This window comes from Dryobates pubescens, chromosome Z, assembly GCF_014839835.1.
Source record: "Dryobates pubescens isolate bDryPub1 chromosome Z, bDryPub1.pri, whole genome shotgun sequence".
Lineage (NCBI taxonomy): Eukaryota > Metazoa > Chordata > Aves > Piciformes > Picidae > Dryobates > Dryobates pubescens.
This window is the reverse complement of record NC_071657.1, coordinates 41483785-41510053: the sequence shown is the minus strand read 5'-3', so window position 1 is coordinate 41510053 and position 26269 is coordinate 41483785. Positions and strand designations below refer to the sequence as shown.

Sequence of the window (26269 nt, the reverse complement as noted above, 5' to 3'; positions counted from 1 at the left end):
TGTATTTCCTAAGCAAAACCTACAATCTAGAATGGAATGCAATGAATATGTACAAAGTATACAATATTTACAATATTATACAAGTATTTACAATTAGAAAAAATAGCACGGAAACCCCCCTGGTCAAAATGACCAGGGAAGCTGCTCCAGTTCTAGGCCCCTCAGTTTAGGAAAGCTGTTGAGTTGCTGGAACATGTCCATAGAAGGGCAACAAAGTTGGGGAGGGGTTTGGAGCACAAGCCCTATGAGGAGAGGCTGAGGGAGCTGGGGTTGCTTAGCCTGGAGAAGAGGAGGCTCAGGGGAGACCTTATTGCCCTCTACAACTACCTGAAAGGAGGCTGTAGACAGGTGGGGGATGTTATCTTCTCCCAGGCAACCAGCACCAGAACAAGAGGACACAGGATTATCTTCCCAGCAGAACAGCCAGACCTGAGAAGAAAAGGAATGAGAATGGAAGTGAAGTGTGAGAGATGTTATGGAACAACTGCCCAATGAGTCTGTTTAGAATATGCTTCTCTTTTTCCTTTTTACACCCAATAATGAATTATTTATATTTTTCTGCTTTTCTGCTTGAAATCTGCAGCCTAATTTTTAAAGGCATAGCCTAAAATTATGCTATATGCTTATTAAGTTTTTAAAAATACACTCACAGTGATTTTTTATGGAGAGGGGGGAAAAAAAGAAACCTAAAGAGCTAATGAAATAATGAAAACCATTTTTGTGAAATTATTTTTCCTGAGGCAAGCTGCATTTCTTAATTTTCTCTGGAAATAGTCAGTAGTTTGGGCTCAGGATAAGGAGATATATTCTGGATGCTTGTATTTACAGCTCTTCACTTATGTCTCAAGTGCATCTTCATTGCTATCTGTGACAGTTAATTACAACTTGTTCTCATATCCTAAGTGTTAATAACCTCATTGCAAGTGTATCCTGCTCAGCTTTGACTGCAGCCAATTAACTTGCAGGTTGACTAACATGAAGGCAACACTGAAATTTATGAATGGCTGAAAACCAATGGTGTGTTGCAGAAAATTGCATTTTGAAGTAAAATTTTAAGGAATTGTATTGTTGCAAGGTCTCAGTAATGTGGCATATGAGAAAGAGGAAACTCAGCAAATTCAATTTATTTTTTCAGCTGGATTTAATATAGCAATGATAACTTGGGGGAAAAAAAAGGAAGAAAAAAGTAAGATTTCATCTGTTGTGTACAAATTCTTAGGCACATAATGGTAAAGCTTGTGATGCAGCAGTCTTCCTTACCTCATCAGTTTTGTACATTCTGAGACTTAAGTCAAATGTGTTAGAATTAAAGAATGTAACTAAGGAATCACATTGCCTATTACAAAGTTGTTCAATTAATAGGCTTCTTAAACTGACTTCTTAAACTGACAAACTTAAATTCCAACAACTGTATGAAAGAGTGGCATAGCAGAAAGAAGCATTAGAGGTTAAGATAAAGGCTCTGAAACAGGTAAAAAATGCTATTTACATATATTCAGGTCTGTGTGCAAATACACAATAGTTATTTTTGTTTGCCCTGAAACACATTAGGAAGATTGTGACAAACTTTATAGCAGGTCCTGTTGTGGTATGATGAGTAATGTTTTCAACTAAGAGACGATAGATTTATACTAGAGACAAGGCAGAATTTTTTTACAGTGATTGGTGAAAACACTGGAATACAATGCTCAGAGAGACAGTAGATGTCCCACTCCTAGAAACATTCCAGATGAGATTGGATGGGGCTCTGATCAACTATCTAGTTAAAGATGTCCCTTCTCTGTGCAGGAGTCATGGACTAGATGACTATGCAGCCTAAATCATTCTGTGATGCCTTTCTACAAAGTTTTCTTGAACTCATCTGGAAATATAAATTATTGGGTACTAACAGTTTAGGTTAAGTGTCTAGCACATAAACTCTTCAACTAAAATGGAAACATGTGTGATGTAACCAGTCTGTTTATTCTGTACTGAAGAATGTATTGATTTTATCTGATATGTTTTAGTAGATGTTTTATGTTTTCCAACTTTGTGGATAAATACAGAGTAAATGCATGCTTGCAGCGCAGAAGGCAAATCACGTCCTGGGCTGCATCAAAAGAGGCATAGCCAACAGAGGAAGAGAGGTGATTCTGCCACTCTGTGCTGGTGAGACCTCACTTGGAGTATTATGTCTAGCTATGCAACACCAACACAAGAGGGACATTGACCAGGGGAGGACCACAAAGATGGTCAGAGGGCTGGAGCACTTCTCCTATGAAGACAGGCTGAATGAATTGGGACTGTTCAGCCTGGAGAAGAGAAGGGTATAGGCAGACCTGAAACTGTATTTCAGTAGCTGAAAGGGAGCTACAGTAAGGCTGTGAAAAGGCTGTTTAGAAGGGCTTGTAGCAATAGCATGAAGGGCAGTGGTTTTAAACTGGAGCAGGGTAGATTAGATTGAACATAATGCAGAAGTTCTTTACAATGAGAGGCAAAATACTGGAACAGGTTGCCCAGGGATGTGGTTGAGGCCCCATCTCTGGAGACATTCAAGATCAGAATTGATGTGGTGCTAAGCAGCCCAATGTAAATGGAGGTATACCTGCTAACTGCAGGGGGGTTGGACAAGATGACTTTTGAGGGTCCCTTCCATTCCAACACAGTCTGTGAATCTGTAAATATTCAATATTGGCACTTCTAATTTAATGAGCACTAGACTCACTCTTCGAAGGAAATTAAATGTCGCTTAAATATTCAAGGTGTGACCTCGTGAGTGCCCAGTCTAGGGGAACAAGTGCTTCCCTTAGTCCTGTTAGCTGCACTGTTTCTTATACAAGCCAGAAATAGCCACCTCGGCTCACAGCAGGCTCATACTCAGCTGCTGTTGAACAGCTCCTCTGGGTCCTTTTCTGCCCAGCAGCTTTCCTGCCACTCTTGCCCAGGCCTGTAGCATATTAGCCTTGACCAACTGAAACATTCTGTCCAGACAGATTCCTCTGTAAAGGCTTTCTACCTTCAAGCAGATCCCTGCTCCTGCCTGACTTAGAATGTTACATAGAATGTTACATGGAATAAACCAGGTTGGAAGAGACCTTCAAGATCATCGCGTGCAACCCATCAACCAATCCAACACCACCCAAACAACTAACCCACAGTACCAAGCACCCCATCAAGTCTTCTGAAAACCTCCAGTGATGGCGACTCCACCACCTCCCCAGGCAGCCCATTCCAATGGGCATTCACTCTCTCTGTATAGAACTTCTTCCTAACATCCAGCCTGAACCTCCCCTGGCGCAGCCTGAGACTGTGTCCTCTTGTTCTGGTACTGGCTGCCTGGGAGACGAGACCAACATCCGTCTGTCCACAATCTCCCTTCAGGTAGTTGTAGAGAGTAATAAGGTCACCCCTGAGTCTCCTCTTCTCCAGGCTAAGCAACCCCAGCTCCCTCAGCCTCTCCTCGTAGGGCTTATGTTCCAAACCCCTCACCAACTTTGTTGCCCTTCTCTGGACTCGTTCCAGCAAGTCAACATCCTTCCTAAACTGAGGGGCCCAGAACTGGACACAGTACTCGAGGTGCGTCCTAACCAGTGCAGTGTACAGGGGCAGAATGACCTCCCTGCTCCTGCTGGCCACACTGTTCCTGATGCAGGCCAGGATGCCATTGGCCCTCTTAGCTGCCTGGGCACACTGCAGGCTCATGTTCAGTCTACTGTCAACCAGCACCCCCAGGTCCCTTTCAGCCTGACTGCTCTCCAGCCACTCCGACCCCAGCGTGTAACTCTGCATGGGGTTGTTGTGGCCAATGTGCAGAACCCGGCACTTGGATGGGTTAAACATCATGCTGTTGGACTCTGCCCATCTGTCCAGCCTGTCGAGGTCCCTCTGCAGAGCCTCTCTACCCTCCAGCAGATCAACTCCTGCCCCCAGCTTGGTGTCGTCAGCAAATTTACTGATGATGGACTCAATGTCCTCATCCAGATCATCAATAAAGATGTTAAAGAGCATGGGGCCCAGCACTGATCCCTGGGGCACACCACTAGTGACTGGCTGCCAGCTGGATGTGGCACCATTCACCACCACTCTCTGGGCTTGGCCCTCCAGCCAGTTCCTAACCCATCGCAGTGTGTTCCCATCCAAGCCATGGGCTGACATCTTGGCCAGGAGTTTGCTATGGGGAACGGTGTCAAAGGCCTTGCTGAGGTCCAGGTAGACTACATCCACAGGCCTCCCCACATCCACCAGGCGGGTCACCTGATCATAGAAGGAGATCAGGTTGGTCAGGCAGGACCTGCCCTTCCTAAACCCATGCTGGCTGGGCCTGATCCCTTGGCCATCCTCTAAGTGTTGTGTGATTGCACTCAGGATGACCTGCTCCATAATCTTTCCTGGCACTGAGGTCAGGCTGACAGGCCTGTAATTCCCTGGCTCATCCAACTGGCCCTTCTTTTGGATGGGTACCATGTTGGCCAGCTTCCAGTCATCTGGGATCTCTCCAGTGAGCCAGGACTGATGAAAAATCATGGAGGGTGGCTTGGCCAGCTCATCTGCCAGCTCTCTCAGCACCCTAGGATGGATCCCATCTGGTCCCATGGACTTGTGGGGGTCTAAGCTGCTGAGGAGAGCTCCTATCACTTGCTCATGGAACACAGGGAAACTATGCAGCTCCCTGGCTCCTTCTGCCAGCTCTGCAGGCCAGCTGTCTGGTAGACGTTCTTTCCCGCTAGTAAAAATTGAGGTAAAGAAGGTGTTAAGTACCTCTGCCTTTTCCTCATCCTGTTATACAACATTTCCCTCCATGTCAACCAAGGAGTGGAGGTTGTCCCTGCCCTTCCTCTTGCTATTAATATATTTATAGAAGGACTTTTTGTTGTCCTTCACATCAGAGGCCAGTTTGAGTTCCAAATGTGCTTTTGCCTCTCTAATTTTCCTCCTACATGCCCTAGCAACATCTTTAAACATTCCATGGGTTGCCTCACCTTTCTTCCAAAGATGATACACAGATAGGGAGTCCTGGGGAGCACCACCGGTGGCTGGCACTGTCTGTCCTTAAATGCAGATATTTTTTTTTAAATGAGAGTAATGCAGTGAATTTGATTGGTTGATTTTAAGTCCTTGTTTTGATTTATGCATTTTGTTTTATTTTACTAGATTTTATGCACCACTAAACTTCTGATCATTCTAGATTACAGTTTCATGCATTAAGATTTTTAGAAACAATTTTCAAAGCCAGTATTCTTTAAAAGATACTAACCTTAGCAGCCTATAATATATGCAGGTGATCTGTTGTATAAGATGTGTAATCATACTGAACAACGTAAATCCATTTTCTAAGCAAGTTACCTCTGCCCACATCTCATCAGAAACTTGTTCAGCTTTGTATCCTAAGAATCTCTATATGATCTTCAGAACATTTCTTTCAGAGGAAGGTAAGACCATTTCATAGTTGGTAATGCAGACTAAAACTGGTGTTCTGAGTAATTAGTACTATCAGTCCAGACTAGGTCATCAGTTGTTGTTAATCTAGATTGCCCTGTGGAATTCCCTTATTTTTGTGTGACAGTGAAGATCTGGCCATGCCAGGGGATAAGCTTGTGTAGAAAGTTTACGCCATCAGTAAAGAATCACTGAACTAACATAATGCTATTTATATTAGAAATGCAATAACAAAAAGGACTTAGTTGCAGTATTGCTTCTTAGGATCCTCCACCTCAACGGAGGTGAAAGTACTGTTGTGTCAGGATTCTTGTTCGGGTCATACCAGTTACGGGTTAAATTGCTGAGGATATTGTGGAGGTAATTTGTCTCAGGTGAATCATATAGGCTGCTATATTACTGGTCACAATTAATTTCTGAATTGCATTTTGTTACCTGCATCCTATGATGCCCACAGAGAATGCTGCCTTTGTGTGATTACATATATATGTATTTATATAGCTGAGGTAAAAACCTGATGGAAAAAGGCCTGAGGCAACTTTATTCTCAAGACTAGGAAAAAGCACAAAGCCACTGCAAAATTAGGTCTGAAAATGAGACATCAAGGAAAAATCTAAGGAAGTCTTAATATTTCATTTCTAAATGGAATTAGGATTAAAAAAACACCAAAACTGTGATCAGCTGCCGAGATAGGAAAAATAAAATACCAAAAACTCACTCAACATGAGATAAAGTTGATTTGTAAATCATATTTAAATACTATTTTTAAAAATGCAATGACTAACCTGCAAATTATACCTTAATTGGCTGGTATGGCTTCCTTTAAGAGTGTGAGTTGTTGATAACATGATCACAAATGAGCACTAATGAAAAGGCAATAGGTGTTAAAAAGCATACTCTTAGTCATGTGCTACTCTAACAGCCAATGAATTTTGATAACAGGGTTTTCAAATATACAAAGGACTTTTTTTTTTCCTCACAGCATTATACACCTTTAATGTGGGTTGGTTTTTTTTATTTCTAATTTGTGTCCAGGCTGGGTAGAATGCTGTTATTACATCTTTTACTGCTAGTACTTCGTACTCATGATACATTGAAATGGTCTTGAATGTTTGTTTTCAACTTTCCCTTCACGCATACATATTTCTGAGTTAATGTTTCGTGATTATTTTCACTTTTCAGGTGCAATCTAGCCCCTGTGGTGGAGTTTGCTGCCGATGTGGGAACTAAATCTGATTTTATTACCATGAACCCATCAGTTGTACAAAGAGCATTTGGAGGCTTTCGGAAGGAAAGTGACAAAGAAAAATTTGTGCGTAGACTATCCATGCTGAATGACAGTGTCCTTTGGATCCCTGCTTTCATGGTAAAAGGTGGAGAGAAACATGTGGAGTGGGTTAATGCATTAATCCTTAAGAATAAATTGAAAGTGCAAACAGCCTATCCATCACTGAGACTTATTCATGCTGTCAGAGGGTAAGTGTCTTGAAGAGACTGGTCTGTCTTTGGCACAACTAGAATTCCTACCAGGTAGGAAAAAAGCTTGTAAAATGTTAAAAGGAGTATGATATTTCCATTGTCATTGTAATAGATTGCATTTATGATAAAATAAGTTATATGTCATCCACTCATTTAACCTGCTCTAATGCAAACAACTGAAATGTGTTACCACAGTAACCTTTTCATTCACTCATATGCACAATTATTTTTTGTTATCATTACAGTGGTAAATTAATGAAAAAATAGTCTGAATTCAAAGGATATCTAAGAATTATCAAAACAGGGGAATTAAAATGCTGCATGTGTTTTTTTGTGCAAGACTACAGAGATAAAAAATATAATTATCAAGTCTGGCAGATCTGAAAAATACGCGTTCCCTCTGAAAACATGTAGGCTTTTGTAGTGATCTTTCTCACTTTTAATTTGGCAAGGTGCTTGAGCAATTCAAAAACACAGGTCAGAATCATTAAAAATATTAACCAATTGTTGAAAAAACAGGCATTCATGTGTTATGCAAAGTCTTTTTAAACACATAATTAAACAAGACTGTCAGATGAAGACTTCAGCATCTTTGTCATTAAGAGTGTGTAGGACTATGTATAAAAAACATTCAGAAGACAATGGTAATGCGGTATCTATTTGTGCTTGAGTTCCCTTTAACTATGCTTTCTGTTTGGGGAGGTTTGGGAGATGCCATAAGGTACTGGGGCTTGCTGGTACACCAGTATCTGCCTAAAAGGTGTTACTGTTACAGCAGCAGAGATAAGATCATGAGGCATATTGAGGTATAACTGTTACCCTGATATAGTATGACAGTGAGAGAATAAAGCTTAGAAATACATTGTTGTTCAGGGTATTAGGACTTTTGAGTATGTCCTCTTTCTGCCGTGCCTCAAATAATTAACTGCTGTATTCCACATTTCCAGTTGTGGCACTGGAAAAAATTAACGCATTCCCTTTGCAATTTGGAAATCCTTTGGAAATATTCTATTTTAGTGAACAGCTCAGCTTCCATAGTTGTTTGGATAGTTCTTTCTTTGTTCAGCTATACTTTAGCTATTTATGAGCCTTAATTGTATTGAATTTTTGACTATTCAAAATGCCTGTAACACATGGATAGGTGTAGTGGGGCTTGTGTGTGTGCATAAATCTGAATAAATGAGATAACTTCCAATTTACAAACAACTGTTCTCTTCTCCACATGCCAAATTTGGGCAAATTTGTAAAATGTGAATAGTAATTCAGAATATGCAGTCTTTCAGTTAGACAATTGAAGGTCTATCAGGGGGTTTGTTTTAAAAATGTAATTAGCACCTACACTGTCTCTGTGAAAGAAATGCAGCAAAAGCTCTGCCATCAGAATTGGTGTTATTATACCTAGCAATGTCATCTGATACTGCTCTTTGTGTGTTTTTTTAAATTTCAATAAGAACAGTCAACCAAGCTACAGAGTCTTAAACAATACAGTAGTTTTTCTGGAAAGTTTTTTCTTGTGTTTCCTTCCTTTCCCAACTCCATGAAACAAAGTTCTCATGCTCATCTGCATGAGTAAGAATGTATTCTTGGCTTCTTTTTTTTTCTTTCTTGGAGCCATCCCATGAACTCAGACACTGAGTCACTCAGCAGTTGTGTCACTGAAATTGCTTCACATACAATTCCTTCCTGTCTTTTGGCTATGGAATAATCACTTGGATGTCCTGTGGGATTTGCGTGTGCTCAGCTTATTTCCTCCTTGATACTGCCTGTAAAAGAGTAGTATTAGGGTTGATCTTGCATTAAATATGGCAGAATTCCCATTGAAATCTCTGTGCTTTTACCCATGTAAAGGTCACTTTTCAGTGGAGTCATTTTCTTGTGTAAGTAAAACAGACAGTTGTTGTTTGAATGTAGGTGACCTCTTATACAACTTCACCAGAACTCCAGAGGCCTTTGCTGTGGTAATTACAGATTAAATACTTGGAGAAACAAACAAAATTCAGATGTCAAACAGTTCTCTATGCTCTGTACTAATAACAACTGCTGGGAGCAGTTTATTTTGTAAGCACTTCACTTTCTTACTACTATCAGACTTCACTTTACTGATAAAATACATTTCTAACGCATTGTAGAGTATGTGGATGAGTAAATAATCACAGCAGAAAACAAAATGTTTTTAAATGGTCACTAAACTAAAACTATGATTCTAAATATCTTTTGTATCATGTCATACAAATATGCAATATATTAGAAAAAGAAGTCCCATTTCCATCTTTTTATTGGAGTACAATCCCATTTTTCATATACATGAATGTTAAAATAAAACTTCTATATTACAGTTTTTTACCCAACTGTGACACGTTTGCAGAGCTGGCATGCCAGTTGGTTTGGCTTTCCAGAACTTAACGTACTGTGCAAAGTTGTTCTTCAGATCTTGAGATACTGCCCTAACAGGCAAGCAGGAGGTGATGCTTCTGCTCCTAAATCTGAGACTCTCTTGGATCTTTGGATCTTTGTTACATGTTGGGGATGGAAACAAAAATCCTAAACCAAATCAAAAGATAGAAATGGCTACACATGCTTGTTGTTATTCCTTTTGTAATTCTGTATTACAATTCTAGCTCTCACACTGTACCTGGAAAGATGATGCCACCGGGTGCAGTCAGTTACCTTATATGCCAAGTCAGTAGGTTGTTAGTGAAAATTAATAAATAATCCAGTACTTCAGCAAAAGAATACATTGGGACAGTCCTTAGAGTGCTATCAGGATAGGACAGAGCAGTTTGACTTAGTATCTACTGTAGCCTTGCTTTTCAGTGCATACAAGTTTCTTCAAGAATATTTCAATGGGTTTGTTTGATGTCCCTGGGTGGGTGGTTGTATATGGAGAAAGGATCAAATGCTTCAAGTCAGAAATACTGAGTAGCATTTGGCTGTTTTGTGTCTGAGGTTACCAAATACTAAGGTGTGGCCGTTTGACTCTGTGCCTTTAAGAAAAGGGCACACTGGCTAAATGTTTGTAAAATATTTTGGTATTCTAAACGAATTTCATTGGTAGAATTGTGGGAGGTGAGGTTAGTCCCAGCACAGCTGGAACTTTCTCTCAGTCTTCCTTCCTTCGCTGTCCCTTTCGGCTGGATCTGCTTCTGGGCTTCTTGCCAAGAGATAAGAACTAACTCATCCCTCTAACAGGCCGCTTCTTTCCCTGTCCGCTTCTTTCCCTGTCCTGCTAACCATCCTCGTCTCTTCTTCTACCTCTTTGGGGGAGAAGGGAGGTAGGGGGGTGAAGGGGGCACAGAGGGAAGCCCCCTCTGTGGGGGGTCTGGTTTCTGGTTGAGTTCATTTGCTGTATATTCCTGTATATATTGTAAAATACCTGTATTTGTTGTGTTACATATAATCTGTTTCCTTGTAAAATATACTCTCATTTCTCCGACTGGGTTTAGCCGTGGTCTCTTTCTCAGTGGGGGAGGGAAAGCAGAGCCTTTCCTTTCAAACCACCACATAAGGCTAACAGCTGCCTTCCTTACAAGCACAGCTTGTGAAGAAGCAGTCTATCTAGACATTTCATACAAGGAATCCAGGGGTTTGAGTATTTCTGTTGTGTAGGAGAAAAGCTTCTGCTTATTCCTCTTTCTGAGGTGTATTGGATCTGGATAGGATGGAGCTAATGTTCATCATGGCAACCTGTGTCAAAATACAAGTACTATTTCAGGTTTAAACTGTATTGGTAGCATGTTTTGGTTGTTGCTGAACAGTGCTTGCAGCACATTGTCAAAGCCTTGTCGGTGGCTCACTTGCCCCACTAGTTAGTAGGCTAATAGTGGGCAAAAAACTAGGAAGGGATACATCCCAGGCACCTGACCTGAACTGCCGTACCATACAGCATCATGCTTAGCAAGCAATAATACTGTAGTAGCAGAAGAGGGTAGCCATTGCTAGCAGATGAGCTGGGTCCTCAATCTGCTTGTCAGCAGTGGTGAGCAATTGCCTTTTCTCTGTATTCCATCCACCTAATAACCTGTCTTTATCCTGATCATGAGTTTTCCTACATTTGCTCTTCCAGCACCAAGAAGGGAGCAAGGAGTAAAAGAGCAGCTGCATGGGTGCTTGGCTACTGGCTGTGGTTAATCCACCATGTGAGGAAAGGTATTTCTGTCTTTGCTACATCAGCCAACTATAGGTTTTTCAGAGATTAGGAAGGAAACCTACTAACCTGTTCAGTTTGCTGTGTATCAGACTCTCAGGAGATAAAGAGGTCAAGTGGTTGGGTCAGTGCTGATATTATAAGCATTGAGCATCTTTTTAAAGAAAATAACTAAATGATCGGGTGGCAGGTCTGGATTCTGTGGTGTTAGAAGGTGCACGATAGTTGAGTGAGATGGTAGGTGCCTGTGTAAGAGATTTAAGTCTCTTACCTTCTTCATTTCCTTTCTAGGCTAGACTGAAGTCTATGCCCCTCTATGCATTGTTACACATCTCTTCCAGTAGAGGTTACTCCTGTCAAACACCTTCTTAGGTGTCCTGCTGTCTCATTGCATGTATGAGTTTAGTATAAGGTTGCTACATTGATGTTCTTTTTTGACATTTTTCCTTTAGTCTTCAATAAGTGAATTAATGGCCTACAGGACAAATTAAGTAAATATCCACTGCTTCTAAAATGTAAAAAACATTACTTTTATTTCTAGCTTATATTAAAAAAATATATTTCTAAATTGAAATAATAGCTGATACACCTCACAAGCACCATGGTAAACAGCTTATTTACATTTTCTAATCTGTATTTAATCAAAATGGGTCATCATATCAGTTTTTTGAAGCATATGTTTAGTGAAGTACTCAAAGAAAATGGACTTAGAGAAAGTTATTGCTAGAACTTACTTTTTCATTTTAAATATGAGTTGCACTTTATTAACTGGCATTGAAATATAGGGGAGTTTCCAACCAGAATGAGTGATTATATTCTCCTACCACTTACAAGCAAAGAAAACCTGCAAAGGATCTGAGATTAAACCTAATGAGAGCAACTGCTGGTTTCAGAACATTCTGAAGGCTCATGAGGGGTTTTTTGATTTTTCCATTTCAGAGTAATTGTGGGCACCCTCAAGGGAAGTGTTGTCAGAGATGAAGCAGTGAGCGTTATCAGTCATACTGAAACCGAGAGACAGCATAGCTTGTGCTGATACCAAAAGCCTCAGCTTCAGATGAAATGTAACATACAGAAGGGCTAAGAGGCCAGTATCCTGTTTGTCCTAGACTGCTTCTATGATGTAAAATCCATCTGTGGGCTTTGCAAATTGTTTGAAAGATACATGTTTGGCAGGAGCATTCCAGTTAAGGCCTTTCTCACTTTTAGTCTGGAAGGAACAGAGTTGCAACAGAGAGAAGGTAGACTACAGAAAATAGCTCTTTGTGAGAAGAGGCTTTCAGAAAATCATGTCAGTGTTTTCCTTTTCTCTTCCTTTGCAGAGCTGGCAGTCATTTGAAAATGGCTAAAGCAAAACCCTGAGTGCTAATAAAGATGGGGTTGAGGAGGAAATCCCCTACCTCAGCATTATAGTGTGTTCTTCTCTAAACCATAAGGTTTAAATGCATGCCTGCATCAGCTGAATGCTGCATGGCTGCATGAACCTTCAGAAGTGTATCTGTGAGCTATGCTGTGGAGATGGTGCTAAGCAGATGGTGCAGGCTGACCAGTTGTAGGTGATTTCTGTAAGCTGGTGCTGTAAAAAACCCTGTAAGGCTTGGCCTTAAAGACTGGTGAAGCTAGGATTTCAACTGCCTGAGATGTCCTGGTTTTAATTCATGGGATTGGTAAGCCTTTGTTGGATTTCCTATTTTGATACTATGTGAAACAATAAAAGAAATATGCCTTTCTGGGTTTGTTTTCAATTTCTATAAACTTGTTTGTATTATGCAAAGCAAATTCCCTCCAGGAAATACCTGGGAAGTGTGCCAGTGTACAAATACACTTCATTTCTATAACACTGATGACTTGAAATTGCATAGCTTGGATTCAGATCTGACTTCAAATTGCTGTGAATTACATGGTTGCTGGTAACTTAGTAAAGCAATATACCATGATTTTTATCGTAATAATAGCTGATGGTAAGACAGTTCATTTTTTGCTTAAAAGCTTTTATCAAGAAAGTAACAAGTTTGGGTTTTTTCACTTGTAGAGCAGGTTTTTATTTGTTTTCTGTTCCTTTTGTTTTATATTAGTGACTTGGCCAGCTGATTCATCATAAGTCCTCTTTTCTTTCTTTGATTTACATCTGCAGTAATAACAGTAGATGCTTAACTGCTGTGAATGCCTCTATTTGTACATTTTAAAGTGCATGAAACCCACAGAAACAAAATAAAACAGGTTATACAGTGGAGAGGGCACATCTCTAAATTTTATGGCAAATACTAGTCAATCATGACAGAGTCCTCTGAGATATTTCTCCATACTTCTTTGTGAAATATGTAGTAGAAAAGAAAAATTGATGCAGCAGGATGTCATATCAGCCAGTCTTGGAAAAAAAGAAAGTTAAAGATGGGAAATCTTTCTGGAGGAAAAAACATACATATTTGAAAATTACAGGAATTTCTTCTGGGAAGTTACTGCAGTTGTGGGATCTGCAGCCTTTCACATAGGTATCCTACATTTATTTCTGACCAAGTTTAGCAGTTTCCAGAGAAGAGCAACAAGGCTGGTGAGAGGTTTGGAGCACAAGCCCTGTGAGGAGTGGCTGAGGGAGCTGGCATTGTTTAGCCTGGAGAAGAGGAGGCTCAAGGGTGACCTTAGTGCTCTCTACAACTACCTGAAGGGTGGTTGTAGCCAGGTGTGGGGGTTGGTCTCTTCTCCCAGGCAACCTGTGACAGAACAAAGAGGACGTAGTCTCAAGCTGCACCAGGGGAGGTTTAGGCTGGGTGTTAGGAAGAAATTCTTCACAGAAAGAGTGACTGGCCATTGGAATGGGCTGCCAGGGAAGTGTGGAGTCACCACCACTGGAAGAGTTTAAAAAGAGTCTGGATGAGGCACATAGTGCCATAGTTTAGTTGATTAGATGGTGTTGGGTGATAGGTTGGACTTGATGATCTTGAAGGTCTTTTCCAACCTGGTTAATGCTGTATTCTGGCATTTTGGTTGTCATTGCTTAATAGGATGTGAACAGTGAGTAACAGTTGTTTGGGTGTGGACTCCTGTTGTTAATTGAGTGTTTCAGAACTTAATGAACTTCATAAGAGAATCTCTTGCTTTTGAGCTTCACATTAAGTTGTGAAGTAGCAAATTGTTTTTCAGTGTCTTCAACACATGCTTGCACATGCTTCAATGAATGCTTTCTTAAGTGTTAAAAGTTTTTGTGTAATAATGATCTGCCTCCTTATTTGTATGAAGCCCATTTCTTCTTGTTGGTTAGTTCAGTGGCAGATGGGGAATTTATTATGGTAAAATCAATAGCTTTTATATCTGACTAATCTGCTCAGATTCATTGCATTGGTCAAATTTAGGGGGCAGTAATGGATATTTTATATAATAATTTCTAAACAAGGAATTTAGGATTGTATTGAGACTCGTGGCCAAGGACTGGAGTGAGAGAGCAAGGGGCAATGTTAATGGCTTTGAACTGAAAGAAGATAGATTACATGGAAGGAAGAAAAATTTTATGATGAGTGATGTATTGGAACAGGTTGCCCAGAAAAGTTGTGGGTGTCTCATCTCTGGACTTGTCAATCTTTGAGCAACCTGATCTAGTGAAAGATGTTGCTGCCCATGGCAGAGGGGTTGGACTAGATCATTCCCAACTCAGGTGATTCTGTGATTCTAATAATAAACAGAATTTTGTATATGAGGAGAGACTGAGGGACCTGGGTCTCATTAGCTTGGAGGAAACAAGACTAACAGGTGACCTCATTAATGTAAATTTCTAAAGGGTGAGTGCTGAGAAAATGGAGTCAGTCTCTTCTCAGTGATGCCCAATGACAGGACAAGGGGCAATGAGTGGAAGCTGAGGCATAGGAAGTTCCATGGAAACACGAGGACAATTTTTTTCACTGTGAGGGTGACGGAACACTGGAGCAGGCTGCCCAGGAGGGTTGTGGAGTCTCCCTCTCTGGAGATACTCAAAACTCATCTGTGTATAGTTGATCCTGCTCTGGCAGCAGGGTTGGACTAGACGATCTTTAGAGGTCCCTTCCAGACCCTCACGTTCTGTGATTTTGTGATTACATGATTTTACCCGATTATCTGTATTGCAGGAATGTGTTCTTCTCTGAGGATGTCACAGAAATACAGTAGACATGGAAGACCTCAGTGGGTGATACCTGTTTGTACCAGAACTCAGAAAGGAGCTGATTTGCCAGAAAGGAAAAAAAATTCTCCAGAAGTTTATCTGTTAGCTTCCTCTGTAAAGTGCCTGTGAACACATCTAGTGCACCTGTGACCTCTAAATAAACTATTTCTGTCTTCTTTTAAAATGAAGAAATGTTTCACTCTTAAAAATGGTTTTATGCCTGAGTTGGGGAAGTGACACTTTTCAGCAGATGCATGTATTGTGCTAGAAAGAGTGTCAACTGAGTATTTCTACGATTCTGAAGCACTGATAAATGCTTGAGTCACTGTACAACAGAGGAGTAACAGTTTATTGTCGAAGGTTCAGGACTCTTTTTGATGTAAATTGATTCCTAATGACTTAAATGCCTTTAAAAAATATATTCATGGATATTCTTTGCAGTTTTCAGTAGCTACATAATTAAGTAGCTCCTACTTTCGCTTCTGAGTGTGGTGTATCACAATTATGTTTCTAACTACCCAAGCAGTATATTGGTGTTTTGAGAGCTGGAAAGAAAAAACAGTCTTAGCAAAGCCAGCATGCTAGGAGGATTAGGGAAGACTGACTGGGGGTGGGCAGAGAGAGAGAGATCATGAGTTGTTATGGAAGTAACACGTGCAGCTATAGAGCTCTGGTCAGGCTTGTGTCAGTAAGTCATATACATTGCTTAAAAGCCATAATGAAAAGAGAATCGATTCAGGTTTCCCAGAGCTTGAACACTTTGAGAGAGGAGGACGTAAAAAGGCATTTTGAAAAACCAATTCCAGTTTTTCTGTGGGAATGCTGAGCAGTTCAGCACAGTCTGAAGGCCAAGGTGTCCCACAGATTTCATCAGAAGTTTGGCTCAGCAAAGTTATTTAAAAGTTGACATGAATGTGACCTGCATTGTGAGAAAACAATGAGAATAAAATAGAAGATGCATCTTCCTTCACTGCTAAAAAAATTACTGTGTGACTAGTCATAGCTGACAGGAGGTGAATGTTCTCAAAGACCAAAAAGAATAGAATAGAATAGAACAAACCAGGTTGGAAGAGACCTTCAAGATTAGCATGTCCAACCCATCATCCAACATCATCTAATCAACTAAACCATGGCACCAAGCACTCCATTGAATCTTCTCCTAGACACCTCTAGTGATGGTGTCCCCAGGCAGCACATTCGAATGGCCAGTCACTCTCTATGAAGAATTTCTTCTAACATCCAGCCTAAACCTCCCCTGGCACAGCTTGAGGCTGTGTCCTCTTGACAGGTTCATACGCTCAGCTCCAACACCCTGTCAGCAAAGGTGAAAGACTACTTCTTGTAGTCACATGTCTGATTGCAGAAGTGTCTCTTATAAAAAATAAATCAACTACTTGCTAATAAAATATTCCCTGTATTCCCATACAAATATCTCTTTTATACGTTGCACCTTCAAGTTGCTTACTGCCTGACAATGGAGAGGAGCTGGAGGAGTCCCCAATAGGTTGGGGAACTCTATGTCTGCCCCATCAGGGTTGCCAAAAATGTACCAAATCTGGATTCTTAACCTGTTGTGCAAAAGCCAGTTGACACACACAGCTGAGATACCTGCTTTATTCCACTTCTGCAGAGAAAAGGGTGCTGGGTGATAATTCCACAAAGCTAGCACACCAATTGAAATTCACAGCAAATATTTATACAGTAAAATAAATAAGCTATGCCTAATGTCATTGCCTACTAACTAGCCATTGGTGAACTTTCTTGGTTTGTGTTAGAGCTCATTTAAGTTCAGGATGCATGCTCAAAGAAAGTAAGGGGAAGTGCAAGTGTGCTACTTCAAAATACTGTTTGTTGAAAACTATAAAGTAGATCTTACACAAACACTCAGCAGTGTTTTCACAGTTGATTTCACACTCTCAGTGTTACTGCTTACACTTTCTTTATCACTCCAGATACCTTGTGCAGCCTTCTGCCCAGGACATATCTCAGTAAGAAAAGGACAAGTAATGCATATGTATTTAATACGTTCACATAAATTGAGAAGGTCAGTTGGAGGAGTTATGTTATTGATGTGAGTAATCCCAGTGAAGATGTGAAAGCCTGAGCAAAAGCTTTATTCCTTCTGAGTTTGAGGAATTTATTTTAGCTAACATCTAGAGAAAGGGAATTCTTAGTCTGAGAACATGAAAGTGTCTGTTTAAGTAGATACCTCTTGCCTAGCTTGTCCTCTTAGCAGTACCAGGTGCCTACACAGAGGCTTAGAAGAAAAGTCAGAGGAAATGTGGTGGGTGCTCCCATGACTAGCAGCTTAGCAAACCCTTAGGAAGATGCTTCAACTGCTCTACTTTGTTTGTGAACTTTTAACAATTTGTGTATTTTAGTCAGTTGGCTGCTGGAATTTATTCTACTGTTCAGTGGTATATTGTAGTTTCATCTGTAGTTTCGACTTGTTAGTGAACAACTCCCCTGTGTTTTTATGTGACAGTGCTTATGTTAAAGTAGTCATTAAATTCCTATTTGCCTTCTTTACACACAACATATTTTTGAGTTTTCTGCCATATCCCTGCTTAGCTGTCTCTTTTTCAAGCTTCCCTGTTTACTCTTTTGTCATATGGAATTACTTTATTCTTCTGATAGCCTCTTTGCTTTTCTCTGTGTCTTCTCATTTTCTACAGTGTTCTTTGAATGTAATTGAAAGAACATACATCCTCTAGCTTCTTCCACTTGAAGAAAACCAGAATGTTTTGTCTTCTTTCTCACAACCTTTTGCCCTACCTTCTTGTTAATATTTTAACTTTTCAGATACCATACAGGGTTTCTCAGAAAGCCCTTCTAAAAAAATGCTTTCTCTATATAATGGCTATAGAAAGAACAGAATTTCAGCGACAGGCTTGCCACTCAGTGAACAGAGCTTCAGAGCTATTCCAGTTTGTAAGGTGCTTCCTCAGACTCCATGCTGTCAAGAGAAAGGAGTTAAAAACTCCCTTGAAATACACACAACCAGATTCTAATGTCATTTATACTTAGAAATCCTATGGGAATTGTAGATATTTCATTGCAGATTTACTTACCTAATACTTGAATATAGCCCAGCTGAGTTTTGAAGAGATAAATGCCACTTAGACAAACTAAATAATTAACTTTCACTTGTAACCTGTTTTGCTCTATCTGTGATATGAAGTTCCAAAAGTGATCAGATTTGTTTCTTCAATAAATTTTCTGAAAGCAAAAGTTTTAAAAGAAAACCTTCTAGAATTGGAGTATCTTCTTAGACTTGTATTATTTTGAAATGTTGCAGTTTCCCAGAGCAATTACTAAACATCTTATCTCAGAAACCTCTGTCTAAAAACTCAGGGTTTATGAAAACATTGGAAAAAATGGTATGCAGCACATTTGTCATTTGTATGTGTAACTGTTCCCCGTTACATTTGCTTCTTACAGCCTGGAACTTCTTTCTACTTGCAGAGTCCTTCAGCTTTCAAAAAAAGAAATTGAGTACAGTGAAAAAAACAACAACAACAACAGAAACTTCATATGCATTTGCATCTGTGATGCTAAGACATAAGCCTTTGGGCCCTATTGTTTTGGCAAAGAGTGCAACTGAAAAGGCCGTTTTCACTGGGTCGGTTATTTTAAATCTTGCCAAACATCTGATGATTGTGAAACACTTTAAGCCTTCATTAAAAGGCATATTTTTACTGTCTTGTCTCGTAGTGGTGGGTGGGGTATTCCTCCTGCTACACTGCTAAATTTGTTGAAAGTAATGTGGTTGTATATGCAGAATTCTAACCTTACTGTAAAACTATTTAACACAAGGCTGTTCTGATGAGGCCTCTCTCCCTTAACTCCCTGTCTAGGCTATAGTGGAACAACAAAGAATGTAGTGATACAATGGTTCAGATTTGTGTGGTAGTGCTAATTTGCTCGCCTTCCTTACTTGCAGCTACTTGTTCCCATAGTTTGACCAGTACAACTGTGTTCATGGCTGCTGTTTATCAGAACCAGCAGAATGATTATGTTTTCTGTTTCTAAATACCTTTTTTCATTTCTGTATAGTACTAACAGATTCTACATTGAAACAAGCTGAGGAGAAGCATTTTGCCAGTAATAAGATGACATTATTTTAGTGTCTTTTAAGACTGGGGATATAAAAGAATGGTGGCAGATTTTCAAGGGACCAATGTGAAGCACGTTGGCATGAAGTTCAGTTCTCGTGTTCCTTTTGTACCTATGCACCACTTGCACCTCTAAGCCTCTGTGACTCCTAAACTCATAACCGGACATGCAGTTACTGGCTCAGGAAATTGTCTCATAGTGTCAGTCAGATCTGTGAATGGTTGAGTAGAAAATAAAACATTTTTAGAATTATTACTGAAAGATTTTGCTTTTCTGGAAACTACTGTTAGCAGCCAGCAAGATTTACACATTTAATACGAAGCAAATAAGTTAAAGCCTCACTTCTGTTTACTTCTGGCGGTTATGTTCTTAACTTGATCTATTTGTTATTTCCGTTTACTTTCTACTTAGATAAACAATCTGTGAGGCAATCATTAGGCCTATTAAATAATAAGTGTAAGGCTGACTCAATAAGGTGAACTGGATACTGCAAGAGGTCAAAGTGTCTATCAAGAGACTTAACAGATCTGACTGAGGAGGTTAATTACAGTTAACTGGTTTCTTGTTAGGGTTGAAGGTTGAGTTGGTTGGTCAGCTTTTCTCCAGCACTGTGTTAAATAAGATACTGCTTTTCTTCTAGCTGGCCTGAAGGTGTGCCAAAACATTGTCACCATTTATGATCTCAAGAGATAAGAAAGAAACATTTGCCTTTTTTTATAGTGTAAAATGAATGCATAATAGATAAAAGAAATTTTACAGGATTTATTCACATGAAGTTGTATGAGAGTTTCCTAATACGCTTTTTCTTTATTTGCAGCTATTGGCTGACAAACAAGGTCCACATAAAACGACCCAGCACTGGTCTTCTTATGTATACACTTGCCACCAGATTTTGTGATGAAATACACCTGTATGGATTCTGGCCATTCCCAAAGGATTTACATGGAAAACCAGTCAAATATCATTATTATGATGATCTGAAGTATCGCTACTTTTCTAACTCCAGTCCTCATAGGATGCCATTAGAGTTTAAAACGTTGTATGTCTTACATAACAGAGGAGCACTGAAATTAACAACGGGGACATGCATAAAGCAGTGAAACACCTGCAAAATACAGTAAGAAGTACAGGATACAGACTTCATCACAAAGATGCTGTGGAATGGCAATGTGGAATGGGATATGTTTCCATATCCTCTAAGCCACTGGAAAAAGGAATTTTACCAGAAGTACATAACCAGCTGTTAGACCTGCAAAGTGCTCTGTAACTAAGTTAACTTGGTTGCAAGGGCTCGAGTAAGTGCCACTTTCTCTAGAACAAAGCTTGAATGTATACTCAGTAGTGTTTACAGGATCCAGTGACAAATTTATCATGAATTAAAGAAGAAAGATTAGAGCCTGCTGAATTGCCATTGTGGTCAGCCCACAAAGAAATCCTCACTGGACGTATATTTTTGTGAGCAAATTGAAATCAAGGGTTTGACAAGAAAGGTCATGATGGAATTGAGCAGAGAAAGTGAAGTCCATAAGACCAAACAAATCAGTTAATACCTTCAGTCAGAGGACTCTTTCTGATCTTGTATTATAACCTCAGCTTTTGTTGCTGTTTTTCTTACTGTTGTTGGTTAGCTTTTGTTGCTTTTAAATACTGGAGCCTTTAAAAGATTTTGAGGATGTTATGAGTAATTAACAGTGTATATCTGATGGAATTGTCTTAGAAAAAAAGAATTGTAAGAGTGAGAGGGTGGTGGGAAACATCAAATGTTTTATCAATTGTTACTGTGCTGCATCCTGCTGTCACACAACCTTTAATGTCTGAATTACTTTTCTAGCTATCACTGTCAATGCCATGGACTACTCGAGGTAATTTTGATCCATTTTTAAAGATAAGTTTTTCTGTTGTGTTCAGATTTTAAGATAAATGAGAAGGGGCCCTTATTTTTGGTACCAAAGATTATGTATTTTTTCCTTTCCTTAAACAAGTAGTGTAAATTTAGTAGTGTTTCTTTTATGCTGAAGGGACATATCCATTATGTTAGTTATTTTTTTTAATTAAGAATCTCAAAGCAAAGCTTCTTTATGGACTCCGCATAGAGAAGAATCTGCAGAGAAGAATCTGCAGGAATAAATACAGTATTTCATACATACAAATATATATACACAGTTGTTATTCCTGATTGAAAGGAAAATACAAAGTCTAAAGAAACAAACTCAGGTAACAGTGGAACACATCTAAAGAAAAGAAAGACCTCATCAGTTAAATGGAAAATAACTGTAGATTAAACAGCTCTTTTAAAAAATTCATTTCTAATGGTGGTGTTGGATGATCTCTCTCTAATATACCTCTTTTATATCAGCTTGATGTTCTGATGTGTGATTGACTGAAATAACTGAGAGCTGCATTATCTCAGTGATTTTTCTAAGCAGTGTTCTTTTTTATCCATGAAACCAAGAACTTTTTCACTTTCTTTGTTGAAAAAAAAAAAAACAAAGAACAAGAAATTAGGAAGGAGTGTCATGTTAGTGCAGCATATAGTAAGATACAAAACCTGTCTGCATATATTATGATTCAGCACTAATGAATCAGGTAACTAAAGAACTCTAATTCCACCATTTTCATGCCAGACAAGGCTGAGGACAAGGGATGTGGATGCAATGTATGAGTATTCTCTTGTTATTTTCAGCTCTGTTATTTGTTCATCTGCATATATGATACTCACTGCATCTATCAAATTTTGATCCAGCTCAAGCAACCTCATATGTAGCACAACACTGACAAACTTTTCTAACTGAAAGTGCCATTAATTACCCATTTTTCTGCTTAAGTTCACATGTGTTTTGTCCTGCATGACTAGAGGTCTGTAATTGTTCTGATTTAGTCGCTAAAAATTTAGAAGCAGAGAGTTTTTCCAAAATTTGATGGAAAATAGAAAATCATTCTGCTGTATCCAAAATACAGTAAAATCTTTCCTTATTCACCACCCTGACATGCCCAGGGTAGTATATTTTGGCTATGTCAAGGTGTGGGATGTGATTCTAACATGGTTCAAACTGAAACCAAGGCATCACAAGGGACTAAGCAAGAATACAGACTTGAATGTGTCTGAGTTGTTGTTGATAAGCCAGAGGGTATTATTTGTACACTGTGTAAATGTGTAGTTTTAGACAAGGGTATTTCCTTGATGAAAGGTGGGAATATTCCTGTTCTTTCTGTTAGGCTTTTGCTGCTGTTTGATCTTCTAAAAGACATACATTGACAGAATTCCTGCCTGACCAACCTGATCTCACTCTGTGATCAGGTGACCCACCTGGTGGATGTGGAGAAGGTTGTGGATGTAGACTATCTGAACTTCAGCAAGGCCTTTGACACTGTTCCTCCTGGCCAAGCTGTCAGCTCATGGCTTGGACAGCAGCACTCTGTGCTGGGTTAGGATCTGGCTGGAGGGCCGAGTCCAGAGAGTGGTGGTGAATGGTGCCACATCCAGCTGGCGGCCAGTCAGTAGTGGTGTTCCCCAGGGATCAGTGCTGGGCCCCATGCTCTTCAACATCTTTATTGATGATCTGGACGTGAGGATTGAGTCAGTCATCAGTAAACTTGCAGATGACACCAAGCTGGGGGCAGGAGTTGATCTGTTAGAAGGTGGGAGAGCTCTGCAGAGGGACCTTGAAAGATGGGCAGAGTACAGGGGCATGAGATTTAACACATCCAAGTGCTGGGTTGTACACACTGGCCACAACAACCCCATGCAGAGCTACTGGCTGGGGTCAGAGTGGCTGGAGAGCAGCCAGGCAGAAAGGGACCTGGGGGTACTGGTTGATAGTAGGCTGAACATGAGCCAGCAGTGTGCCCAGGTGGCCAAGAAGGCCAATGGCATCCTGGCCTGCATCAGGAATGGTGTGGCCAGCAGGAGCAGGGAAGTCATTGTGCCCCTGTACTCTGCACTGGTTAGGCCACACCTTGAGTTGTGTGTCCAGTCCTGGGCCCCTCAATTTAAGAAGGATATTGAGGCACTTGAATGTGTCCAGAGAAGGGCAATGAGGCTGGTGAGAGGTCTCAAGCACAAGCTTTAGGAGGAGAGGCTGAGGGAGCTGGGAGTGTTTAGCCTGGAGAAGAGGAGGTTCAGGGGAGACCTTACTGCTCTTTACAACTACCTGAAGGAGGTTGTAGCCAGGTGGGGGTTGGTCTCTTCTCCCAGGCAACCAGCACCAGAACAAGAGGACACAGTCTCAGGCTGCACCAGGGGAAGGTGAGGAGAAAGTTATTCACAGAGAGAGTTGTTAGCCATTGGAATGTGCTGCCCAGGGAGGTGGTGGAGTCCCCATCCCTGGAGGTGTTCAAGAGAGAACTGGATGTGGCACTTTAAGCCATGGTTTAGTTGTCATGAGGTGTTAGGTAATAAGTTGGACTTGATGATCTCTGAGGTCTTTTCCAACCTGGTTGATTCCATGATTCTATGAATTTCTGTTGAGATATAGGTGCCAGCCACACAGAAGCTCAGAGAAGCATGAGTTTATTTTTTCCTTCTGGGAATGTCTTTTCTTCTTTCTCATGTCAGGCCATCAACAAAAGGGAACTCAAGTAAACTAAAATATTAACTGTTAGGCAAATTTAGGCAAACTGTTAGGCAAACCTCAAGAAAGGTTTTAATACACCAACTGAGTGTTTCTTTGAGAGCATACCAGATGGAGACAGTCTAATTCCTATGGTAAAAAAAATATATATATGTACCTTATGTAACTGAATAAGTAAAGAGGAAGATAGATGAGAAAGTTTGCATTTAGAAGTCAGGAGCAAAGTAAAACTTTGGCCTGCACCTATTTTGCAAACTTCACATTTGATTCTCTGAAAGTGAAGTTAATTTTAATATGCAAGCCTTTGAATCTCTGTAATTAAATCTGATAAAACAGTGATTCAGGGCAAGGTTTGTCCTGCTTGGTTCTACTCAAGATATGACAGTAGCACCTACTAATAAAAATTAAAAAAAAAAAAAAAAAGGCATATACCTTCTCAAAACTTGGCTATAACCTCATGTCCTTGAGACGTTACAGTGCTGCACACTTCTGGCACCATGACCACACTCATCCTTCTCATTGCACCATCCCCTCAAAAAAGCACCCAGATGTGCCTCCCTGCTGAAAGCATTGGACTCCTTACCAACCCATCTCACCCACCTCACCTTTATTCTGAACTGAAGTGTAATGTAGCAAATGGTAGATTTCAGACCGTCCTCTGAGGCAAATAGCTACTGTAGTATTTGCACAGAGAGTAATTTTACTCTATTGCTCTTTGTCTCAATTGATCTGTCTGCACACGAAGACCACAGATTCTAGGGCTCCCCTGTGTGCAGTTGGTAGTGATGCAAATTGTCTGGTTTTAGATGGTTGGTGACCCAGGGCATAGCACCAAAGGCTTAGCTGCTGTACAGGAACTTCACAGGGGAATAAATTTCACATCCTGGTCCTTCATAGGACAGCAGTCAACAACTTAAGACTACATAGCCACCTTGGATGATTTCTGTTTGTAATACACATTCACATGTCCCATGTGGCCTACAGCACAGAAAAGATAAACAGACTTTACTGTTATTACTACTTTCCTCATCGAGCATTATCAACAACTAATACAAAGCAGATGGGATAAAAAGAAGGATTTCTAATGCTGCAATTTTATCTGCCTTGGTGAGGAACAACTGAAGAATGCCCACCATAGGAGTCACCGTCTGAGTGTTTCTCAAATTCATCCTCACATAGGTTATGACAATTGCCACCTATAGTTCCTAAACATAAGTTAAAGATAAGAAAATCAAAACAGCAGTCTGTATTTTCCTGAATGTTATAACACCCTTAGATTTTGAACAACCTGATGCCATCAAGATAAAGTTATTGTATATTGTTTGTTAACAAAAATGTTAATATTTCCATGATGGAGTCCTTCATAATTCATGAAAATAATAGGTAAATATATTTGATTGTTAAATTTTCAGCTTTGTGGCAGTTTTTCTCTCCCATAGCCCTGAGCTCTACAGATACAATATCTCCCAGATCTTTCAAACCTTTGCTGGTTTACACAATCTGATGTATACTAAAGACTGTACTATTGTTAAACAAGATAAGCAACATGTGGGTGACATCAGCAAGTTTTCTCTAATTGACTGCGATTTGAAGAACAGGTGTGTTCAGCACCTTTTTTATTGTTTGATTAGCAAAGTGCTGAGCACTCTTTACATTTACTTTCCTGGAGGAGACATCCAGGATTTAGTGGGGGATCTAGATTTACATATTTCAGGACATAACTCTGAAATGGCACATTATTTATTTAAGACTACTCTTACTTCATGAAGGGAAAAGAACAATTGTTCTAACTGCAGATAAAATAAAGGAAAAGCATTTACAGAGTACTATTGCTACTGAGCATGTGTAATACAGTTTCTGTGGTTTGAATCACTGATAATGTATTTTATCAAGATTGTCATGTTCAAAACTGTTATTGCAAGTACAGCTATGGGGATTGGTTTTTTATTTGTAAAACTGTAAAATTTTTTTAAAGGATTTTTGTTTATATATATATAAAATATATATTCTTTTCCAAATCCCTTTGTACCACAGTTGTGATAATATTTTTCAGTTACATGGTAATCATAAGATTATGCGAAAGGAAATTGTCTGCCTCTTTACAATGTCTGGTCAAGGAGTTTCTCAACACAAAAGGGGATACTGAGGAAAGGATGAAGCCATAATAAAGAACACAGACACAAACTTGACCAACAGATTGTACAGGAGGCAGCCACAAGAACTAAAGCTATTGGTCATACTAACTGGTAAGGATAGGTGGAGTGTAGGAGCACATGCATTCTGGTAAGATAATCTGATCAAGAATCTTGTAAAATGGAATGCTAAGGTAAAGGGGGGAAATAATGTATATGGAGACACAAACCTGAAAGACAAATTAGAATGGAGACAAAGATGAGTAGCCAGTCTCGTCAG

General features: G+C 39.9%; 1 protein-coding gene across 1 annotated transcript in view; it reads left to right on the top strand.

Moving 5' to 3' along the window:
- ST8SIA4 (ST8 alpha-N-acetyl-neuraminide alpha-2,8-sialyltransferase 4) overlaps nt 1–20882 on the top strand; it is a 48222-nt gene extending 27340 nt beyond the window's left edge. Inside the window, exons 4-5 of the mRNA XM_009901367.2 lie at nt 6598–6891; nt 20104–20882. Of these exons, the coding sequence (XP_009899669.2) occupies nt 6598–6891; nt 20104–20386 (577 nt within the window). The 3' untranslated portion in view covers nt 20387–20882. The remainder of the gene's footprint in view (nt 1–6597; nt 6892–20103) is intronic.
- The last annotated feature ends 5387 nt before the right edge of the window (nt 20883–26269 follow it).